The sequence below is a fragment of the Echinops telfairi genome, unplaced genomic scaffold, assembly GCF_000313985.2.
Source record: "Echinops telfairi isolate 266 unplaced genomic scaffold, ASM31398v2 ScPeMD7_46;HRSCAF=168, whole genome shotgun sequence".
Taxonomy (NCBI): Eukaryota; Metazoa; Chordata; class Mammalia; order Afrosoricida; family Tenrecidae; genus Echinops; species Echinops telfairi.
In genome coordinates, this window is record NW_022103944.1 from 625,019 (window position 1) to 635,191 (window position 10,173).

The 10,173-nt window shown below is 51.7% G+C and overlaps 1 protein-coding gene across 1 annotated transcript in view; it reads left to right on the top strand.

The window, feature by feature from the left end:
* Window positions 1–9,293: 9,293 nt before the first annotated feature.
* The window catches only part of S100A9 (S100 calcium binding protein A9), a 2,185-nt gene continuing 1,305 nt past the window's right edge, over window positions 9,294–10,173 (top strand). The window contains exons 1-2 of the mRNA XM_004717709.2: window positions 9,294–9,382; window positions 9,772–9,934. Coding sequence (XP_004717766.1) covers window positions 9,785–9,934 — 150 coding nt within the window. The 5' untranslated portion in view covers window positions 9,294–9,382; window positions 9,772–9,784. The remainder of the gene's footprint in view (window positions 9,383–9,771; window positions 9,935–10,173) is intronic.

Sequence of the window (10,173 nt, forward strand, 5' to 3'; positions counted from 1 at the left end):
AACTTTCCAGCAAAAATTAGAATTTTGGAACTATTGTGTCTGCCACCGTGAGTTTGATAGCTTTCCAAAGCTTGAAGACTTTTATGATGAAATCAGGCATACGCAATAATGCTTACGGCTAAAGGAGTCCTAGACTCTGAGAGTTCGGTGATGCAGTTCTCACCTTCCACACACGAGGCTCAGGTTCAAGTCCTCGCCAACGCCGTTTATGTGCAGGCAGCACAAGTCTGTTAGCAGCAGTTGTGTGTTGCTATGGTGTTGAACGGGTTTCTGCAGAGCTTTAAGACGAAGGCAGGTTAGAAAAAAGATGTAGATGTGGACTTCTGAAAGTCAGCCGGGCTTAGGACTAGGCATTGTTGTGTTCTATTGTGAACAGGGCACCATGGGCTAGAGGTCATTCTATCTGTTAACTCAGACCAGCAACAACACCTGCCCTTTTTGCTATCAAGTTGATTCTGACTCATAGTGGACCTGTGGGGCAACATAGAACTGCCCCGTAGGGTTTCAAGATTGGTGGTCCTTACAGAAGCCGACCGACACTGTCCTTTCTGGTCAGCCAGGCCCTTCGCAGCAACCAACGCCAAACTTACTGTGAAGTCAATGCCAACACATCCAGAAACTAAGTCAACCAAACCAAACTCACTGCCATCCAAGTGAATTCCAAGTCACAGCCACCCTCTAGGACAGACCAGAGCAGCCCCTGTGGGTTCCAAGGCTGCCAATCTACTCTACAGGAGTAGAAAGGCACACCTTGCTACCTGGGAGCACCTGGTGGTTTCCCACTGCTGGCCTGGCAGCTAGCAGTTCAACTCATACCCCAGGACACCACCGGGGCTCCTTTGTCAACTCACAGAGACCCTAAAAGGCCAAGCAGGACTTTCCCACGGGCTGTCCAAGGCTGTAGTCTTTCTGGAGGCAGACTGTCACACGTGTGCAGTAGCTGTTTCATTGGGACCGCCCACCTCCCGGAGGCTTTCACCACTGCACCACCAGGGTTTGATGACAGCAGCAAACCAAACCCAAACCCACTGCTATGAAGTCTATCCCACATCCTGTAGGACCCTCGAGAACAGAGTAGAGGATCTCCTTGGGATTCTGAAACTGCACATTTTGGGGGGAGGAGATAGCCTCATGTGTCTCCTGTGGAGCGGCTGGTGGGTTTGAACAGGCCATCTTGTGATTGATAGCCCAATGCTTAAAACAGAGAAGGATGAAAATCAGGGCCAAAGAAATACCGCAACCTGTCTTACTGCAGGAAGACCACAAGGTGGCAGCATACACTCTTTGATCAGTCTAAAGCTACCTTTCAAAGTCCAGGAAATCTCCCGGACCAGGCCTTTTATTTATCACTCCTCTCCTCTGCCTGCTTTTCCTTCCCTGCATTCTCCCATGTTGTGCAACTTCCTAATTACAGGAAATAGCAATCCTCTGAGCATAGGTTCTCTCAAAAGCCATTCATTCGTTGTACTGTGCTGATGTTGATCCGATGTCTATCATGCACAAAGCCTATCATCCAGGGATGAGTCAAGCAAGCGCCTATCTGTTAAGGAACCTGATTAACTTTGTAAAGGAGACAGCCTCCGAATCCAGGGTCTCTTAGGGAGCCGTAATTATAATGTCAACACAGTGATGCATGTGTTTATCCTAAGGCCTGACGCTTCAAAGGGATTGCTGTGGCGCAGAGAAAGCTAAGAGCAAACTTGCATCAGAATCTTGGGGGGCTCACAACCTAGAGGGGTGTCCCTGTGTGCACTCCAACTCACGGAGACCCCATGCAGGTCAGAGGAGAGCTGGGTTCCACGGGGATTTAATGGCTGATGTTGGCCAGGCTTTCCTTCTGAGGTAAACTTGAACCTCCAAGCTTTCCATTAGCAGCTGAGCTAATTCACTGTTGGCCCTCCCCAGAGACCGAGAAACCAACCAACCAAAACCCCACTGGAGCAAAGTTGGTTCCTATTAGCTAGCCTCCGGGAGAGTGGTCGGCTGAGACGGAAAAGAAAGTCAATCCTCACAACAATTTAAGAATTATTTGAGAGTCATAAATATATTTTTACCATCCAATGAAATCACCATTATCTGAATAATAGCCTTTAAATGTTTTCAACTTTACTTCAGACCACATGTATGTGCTGAAAGAGCAGCACATGGCTCAGGAGCCCCAGTTTGCCGACCACGGTGCATAGTGTTTCCAAGACTGAACGTGTTTCTTGGTCACCGCCTCATCTTTCTCCCACTGAGAACCAACAAATGAGATTCACCAGGAAGTGGACGGGAAGGAGACCGCAGCATCCTGGGTTTGGAAGGTAAGGTTGCTTCCAGAAATCATGACTTCCATGATCAAGGGCAGCAGTGGTAGAGGCAAGAGGGATGTTCACTCTTGGGAAAGCTGAGGGTTGAGTGCGGATCTAAGAAGCCAGGCTACTGGGGGCTGGGGATTGTGGAGCTGACCGTGTATGATGAAGAAGCTCAGAATGGGGGCAAGGAGGGGTGCGACTCTGGGCGGCATGTCTTAGAGACCTTGAGATGGTGAGCCAATGAAGGGCGCCGGGCGATGGTCAGGCTTGGTTTGGACTGAGCCCAGAGGCGGAGAACAGGAATCTGAAGGTACTCCAGGGGCCTCAGAAGAAGACTGGGCCTTCCCACAACAAGATCGGCATCCAGGGAGGGGCTCAGGGGAGACAAAGCAGCGGGGCTGTCAGAGTGTCTGCCAGCAGGAGGGCTGCATGCAGAAATCTCTGTGGATGAGTGCTTGAGAGTCCTGGGCTGGACCAGAAGCAAGGGCGGCCAGAAGGAGAACCCGATGGACTAGATGAAGGAGAACCCGATGGACTAGATGAAGGAGAACCCGATGGACTAGATGAAGGAGAACCCGATGGACTAGATGAAGGAGAACCCGATGGAATAGATGAAGGAGAACCCGATGGACTAGATGAAGGAGAACCCGATGGAATAGATGAAGGAGAACCCGATGGACTAGATGAAGGAGAACCTGATGGAATAGATGAATGGGTAGCAGACTGTATGTGGCCTGGAAAGGGCTGGGCCCCAACTGCCAGCCTCCCTGTGAGGAAGAGGAGCCTGAATTCATATTTTGGGGAGCAACAGGTAGACCTGGAAGCAGGCACGGCCTTAGAGCCAGGAGGCTCCTGGTGTTTTTGGAGTTCCACAAAGAAACCATAGACCTCAATGTGGATACCATGAGCAAAGCATGACCAAAGTAGACCCTGCCACAAAGACGTGAAGAACAGAAAAGCATGTCTGTGGTCAACAATCAGATGCACCTAATTTGCAGCAACACCAACAATGACCAAAAGATGGGTATGTTGTCACATATGTCGGTGTAGAAGTACATGTGTGTACAAGTGGGTATGCGTGCAGATAGGAGTACCTGTGTGTACATGCACACATAGATTTGTATCTGCATGCATGTCTATTTATAAAGAACATAGTCCCAGATATTACTCAGAGATTGCCAGACACCTTGTAAAATAAGTTTCTGAGTCTGAAGGCCTAAAATCTTCATCTCGTGTGACAATTTGGTCAATTGACATAATATAATTCACAATATTCATTTCGGCATCCTAGTAAGGTGAGTGCCTGGGGTCTTACAAGGTTGCAAGAAGCTATCTAAGATACAACTATTGGTCTCTAATCGTTAGGGTCAAACAAGAACTAAGGAAACCAAAGCCTCCGAGAAGACACCAGCCTACAGGGCTAAGCGCCTACGTGAGGTCCAGCCTCATCTGCCCTCAAAGCAGAACAAGTTGGCACTTGGCCGCCTCAACCAACCATGCGGAACAGGACCACAATGGATGAACCCTGATACACCCAAACCAACTACTCACCTCCATGGAGTTGAAGCCGATCCACAGTGACCCTACAGGACAGCCTCTTTGGGTGTCCAAGACTCAGACATCAAACAGCAGATTGGCACCCCAAATAAAAGATAGGACTCCCGAGTACGGTACCCCTTTGAAAAACAAAACAAAACATCTATGTAAGATTGTGAAAGGTCAGCAGTTATGATAAAGCAGAGGTGAGCAGATAAGGGGCAGGGGAACTGGAGCACAGGAAACAGGACTACTAGGAGGCAAGTAAAGAGACTGTGGACACACCGTGACACAGTAATGACGGTCATGGGACAATGTGCATGGAAGGGATCAAACTGGAGCCTGCCTTGCTGTAGAAACATTCACCAAAACACAGTGCTTTTTTTTTTTTAATCCACGGAAACCTGATGATGGGCCTGGAATTGATTCCAGGACCAGCTGATCCCATCTCCTCCCTTGAAAGGTACAAAAGTGAAGGACCACGCCGGGAAACAGCTTCCGGAGGCCGATGGTCAGTCTAGCCGAGCTAGGATTAGGAGCAGGTACTGGCCCTCAGTCCACTGTCCACTCCCAATCGGAGTCCCAAAGGTGAAAGTGCGCAGATCTTGAGGACGGTTCCATTGTGCGCCTGCTATTGTGGTGGTTGGCCTCTACTCTTGGCAGATCCCTGCGCAGTGAGGGCAGATCACTGAGGGCTGTAGAGCTTTCCCTGGGAGAAGTGGGTCACCTGGGTTGGTTTGGTTGTTTTTCCTGATCCCTTAGTCTGAAAGCTCCGCTGAAACCTATTGGGCATCACGACAGCACACAAGCGTCCACTGGCAGGCAGCTGGGAGCTGAGTGCAAGACGCAGGGACTGGAAATCAGAGGCAGGGCTCCTGCACTGAAGGCAGGGAGTATACCATCCCTATTAGAACACCCCACTGTAATATCAGCCTCATACATACAAGCTGGACACACCCACTGCCACGGTAACCTTTTAACTTAGAACTGCTCCCTAGGCTTCAAAGACTATATATACATTTTTACAGGAGCAGACAGCCTCGTGTTTCTTGCATGGAGCTACTGGTGGATTAGAACCACCAAGCTTGAGGGCAGTGGCCAGTAGTTAACCCACTATGCCACCAGGGGTCCAGTAACAACCTAGAAGGGGGAAAGCTTGCTGCAGAGCAACAACAAGAGGGCTTTGGAGAAGAGGGGAGCCAGGTGCTTGCTTGGGGCTTGGGGCTTGGGGAACAAGCACATTGATTTTCTTGTAGCTGCGGCCATTTCTGTTTGCTGGCTTGTTCGTTTTGTGCTCATTTTTCTTGTTCAGCTGAGACAACCGCACTCTTTTCTCCCTGTGACCACCTAGCAGAGTGACTACCCAGACCCGGGACACTGGTTGCCATTCCTGTTTTCCCAGAAAGCTGTGCATGTCCCTGGAAGATCCGAGCCGCGAGGAGAAGGCCTCCCGGCTCCCGGCTCGCCACCACTCACTCCCCCTTCCAGCAGCAGTTGGCAGTGAAGCTACTGGTGGAGGTCAAGGCAGCTCTTTATGAAGTTGGGAGATGACTTCCCAGAGGAGAATCCACGAGAGCAGAATGGTCAGCTGCCCCACGACTGTGACTGTCTGAGGCATTGCCAACCTGGGGTCCCCGAGTGCAGAATGCACTCTTCAGCGGAGCCCAGGCTGTCTGCCCACTTGCACCAAGGGCTGCTCCTTCTCCCGTCAACTGGGCTCTATTTTATGGGACTCCTCAATCAACACCCTAGGGAGCCAGTGTTCATTTCACATGCCTCCCACCTTCGTGGCTCCTTCCACACCCACTCCAGTTGCCAGGGAGTCTCTCTACTGGTCTCTTGACTCAAAGAGAGTTCATTCAGCGCTCACAGAACCAGGCCCTGGCCTCTGTCCAGGAAGTTAGCGGAAATCAGGCCACAACCTGCCCTCCAGACGTCCCGCAGAGAAGAGACAGACTTGCAGGGCAGGAATGATGTGACAGAGCAGAGAAGGCGCACGTCTGCACGCCGTCAGACTTTGTTCCCACACACACGCCGCTCCATTGTTAGGTGTCCTGGCTACCTTTAAAATTCGTTGACAGCTTTTGTGAAATGGAACTTTTACATAAAATGTCAGCTGTCCTTGACTATTGGGTAATCCGAGCGCACCCACTTCCCTGCAGGACAGCACCCAGTTGAGGCTGTGTCCTGGCTTCAGGTTGGGAATACTCCCATTCTCCACCCTCCACTCCCACTGCCGCCCAAGTGATCTCAACCTGGCGACCCTATTGGACAGAGTAGAGCTCCCCCCTTGGCTTTCCGAGGCTGGAAATCTTTACAGAAGCATAAAGCTTCATCTTTTTTCCTGAGAAGTGGGAGGTAGGTTCGAACTGCTGGCCTTGTGGTTAGCAGTCCAACTTGTAGCCCATTATGCCCTACGAGCTCCTTCCATTGGCCACCATTCCAGTCTCATTCCAGTCTCCACCATTTCCTACTTCTCCAGTACATGCCTGACTTGCATGTATTCCTGACAATCATACACTCAGCCGGCTTCACCCATGTTACCCAACATGCCTCATTCCGGCAGGTACTGTCAGTGATGTTTTGGGTCCAGGACAGTAGAAGACAATACAGGAACACACGGAAGAGGCACCTGTTGGGTTACCTTATTAACACACACGCCACGCTATTTCTCAACAATGTAAGAGAGAAGGAAATGGCCTGCTTGCTATTTTCTGGGCTTCCTCCATGAGCTTCAACAATGGAGTGTGAACTCCATGTGGAAAATGGACCTGATGCGTAGGACACAGAGATGGACTTGGACATCCCAGTCTCCCTGATCCCCAAAGAACCTGTAACTCACTGGCCAAGCTTGCCGGGCGTGCAGCACCAATGTTGGACACACAGCAGGTGCTCAACCAGTATGAGTTGGATGAGTGTATGAAAAGCTCTTACTGTAAGAGTACTTCCCAGAGGCCAGGCACTGTCTCAGACACTTTGCGTGTCTCCCTCAGTGATGCCCCAAAACACAATGAGTCAGAGGTGTTATTAGCTGATTTTATTGATACGGAAACTGAGGTCCAGATAGGTTAAGCAAATTGCTTGGGGTCATACAGGAAGTCTAAACCGTTAACCACAGTTCAGGACCCTCCTGGCAACATGGGGTTTGGCACGATGTGCTCAGGGCCTAGCGACAGCACACACGATGGGAGGCAGGGCTGAAGCAGGGAGAGAAGCCTGTGTGCCAAGACTGAACACAAAGATGGAGAGGAGTCGAAGAGCAGGGACGCCTTCTCTGACAGAGGGCAAGAGAAGGTGTCCGCAGCAGGTCCTGTACACACACTTCCTGGGGTGAGGGGAAGTGGTGCCAGTCAGGATATGCAATTATCCATCCAGCATGAGTGTCTTTTGTGTCCTAAGACCTGGGCTGGGTGCAGGAGAAATACAAAACTTAAGAAGAGCCTCCCTGCAGAGTCCCTGAGGGGTGCAAATGTTTAACACACTCAGCTGCTAACCCAGAGGTCAGAAGTTCTAGTGCACCCAAGGGAACCTCAGAAGAAAGGTCAGGTGAGCTACTCCCCAGAAATCAGCCACGGAAAGCCCTGTGAAGCGCAGTTCTACTCTGACCCTCATGGGGGTGCCTGCCACCAGCCAGGGTAGATTCAAGGGAAACTGGCAGATAAGGACTGAGGGTCTGCAGGCAATTATTAGATGCGTTCAACACGTGTCAAGCACATTACTCCAGGAAAGGAAGGATTAAGATCAGAAGGAGCAAAACAAACCAAAATCCCCGAGAATGCAGGGAAGGAAGAGATGCTTTCAATTGGGAGCAAACGGAGCAGGTTTCCAGGGGGAAGGGAGCCTTTGAACTGAGTCAGGAGGGATGGGCCAGACCACCCAGTGGAGTGACGGGGCTGGGGGAGAGAGAAAGGCCTGGAGCTGCCAAGGCGGGAGGTGGGTTCTGTGCGCCAATCCAGAGCTGAGGGTGAGGGGAATTGACCAGGTGGGGCTGGCCCATTCCTGGAGGAGTGGGTGAGCTGAGTGAAAGCCACCTCAGCCTTCTCCCATGGCCCTTGGGGACCCAGTGGAGGTCTGTAGCAGCGAAAGGAACCGTGTTGGCCCCCAGGAGGCCTCTTTCAGAGAGCTATGCCTTCTAAGTAGTTGTACGTTCTTTGGGAGGCTTGGCTCTCACCTGGGGACAGAATCTAGAAGAGCAATGTTGAGAAATACTGGAAGCTTGTAGGGAAGCGATTGCATCCTGAGAATCTCTTACTCAGACTGGAACAGTGTGGAGTCAGCAGAATTACCCTTACCCAGGAACCAGGATATTTGGGTTCGGTGCTAGCTCTGCCTTAAACCAGTTATGTGACTTTGTTCAGGTCCCTCCCTGGGTGTTGTTTCCTTGTCTTCTAACAATGGGGCAGACCCCTCTGAGTGCCCATTTAACCCCAGCTGTTACCCAATGTGCATAAGAACAGTTAGGTTTCTGGGTGGGTCATACCTCTTCTTTGCTTTGCCTGCTGAAAGAATTCATGCCAAAGCACGTTGTGTGATCCAAGTGGGTTTATATGACAGACAAGACAAGCTTCAGGTTTTACAGTCTCAAAGGGGTTGAAACTGGGCACAAGCAACCACATGTGCGGAACTGGGGGAGGGGTGATCCCAGGGACCAAGTGGTTGAGGGAGCAAGGGGCAAGAGGGTGAGGGACAAGAGAGTGTGCCAGAGTGCGCTCCCTGCCTTTAATCTAGCCCACCCCCTGGCTGGGTGAAGGCATGGTTGAAGGAGTTGGTTGCCCTCATTGGCTAAGTTAAGCCCACCTGGGTGATGCCATGAGCCTGGGCCTAGTTTGGGCACCTAGGTGTACGTCCCACCTGCAAAGGGGCTTGGGTATGAGCATGGTTAGTTTGGGGTCTTCATAGATGTCTACTGGTTGCCCGATTTCTTTCCAACTTCCTCTATGGGGGGTTTTGCAGGCATGAGAGGGACAACTCCCCTGTCCCTAAGCTAGCTACCAAGCAGAACTCCAATCAAGCCCCTCACCCTTCTGCAAGCACTTAGCATTTTTGTCAAGCAAACAGCAGGGATGGCTCAGTCTATAGGACTCGGTGGCACTTCTGGGGGGAAACGACATGGTCATGCTGCCCATGTGGGGGAACAGCTACTGACTATTGAAGGTGGGCTGATGCCTCACACTCTCAGCAGGACCCAGGGAAGGGCAGAGCGGAGGGTTGCCAGAGGAGGACACTGGGCTCCCTGGCTTGCTCTGGGAGGTCAAGGGGCTGAGATGGAAGGGAAATGAACTAGCGAACTCACTTCCTCCCAAACCAGCTCTCAACCCAGGGTTGGAAGTTTCACAAAAAAAAAAAGAAAGCCAGAAGAGCTATGTGAACACTTCCTGTCCTGCCCAGCCCCCAGCCGGCCTTCCTGGCACTGTCAGTTCAGCTCAGCATTACCACACTGCTCACCTGTGAAGCAATGATCCCCAAGTGAGGGATGAGTAGCCCAGCAGGGCTTGACTATAAAGGCCGAGCCTGCTACGCTCCCTCAAACCCCTGCCCGGCTCCTCAGTGTGGTAAGTGAGCAGATGCTGCCGGCTGGTGCTGGCCCAGGGGCCTGCTGCCCTTTCCTCTCTTTCTCTCCGGCCCAGCATGCCCTCCTTCCCTCTTTCCCTGATGGAGCCTGCCCCTCTCGACTTCCTTCACCCTGCGTCGTCGTATTCTCCAGCAGCCTTCTGCCCTCCAGTCACATTGCTTTGTACCATTTCTCACATACTCTAAACGTTGTTTTACTCAGGCATGTGCCAGCGTCAGCCCAGCTAAATTGGGTCCTGGGTGCGCGTGAGCGTGTGTGTGTGTGTGTGTGTGTGTGTGTGTGTGTCCTGTGAGCGGCCACTGAGAGGCGCCAGGGAAGCCGGTGGCCTTTTCATCCAAGCCCCTCATCCCTTTCTGCTCCATGATTCAGACCCTGTGAGAAGATGGCATGCGAAATGTCACAGATGGAAGGCAGTATCCAGACCATCATCAACGTCTTCCATCAATACTCGACGCGCCTGGGCCACCCTGATACCCTGAACCAACAAGAGTTCAAGCAGCTGGTGGTGAAAGACCTGGCAAACTTCCTCAAGGTAGAGTGGGACTCCTGGCAGGCCTGGCCCCACCTCGTGGCAGTTTGGGATCCAGTCAGGGCGGCGAGGAGGGGGTTCTTGCAGCGGTCAAGAAGAAAATTCTAGTTCCCTCAACTTAGCCTCCAGAGGTGGGCTCAGAGTTAGGCAAGAAGACTCAATGTCTCCTAGGGTGCACTCACAGAAGTGAGGGAGATGAAAGCGCAATTGCCGTGTGTCCAGCCCTGGTGAACAGCCCATGA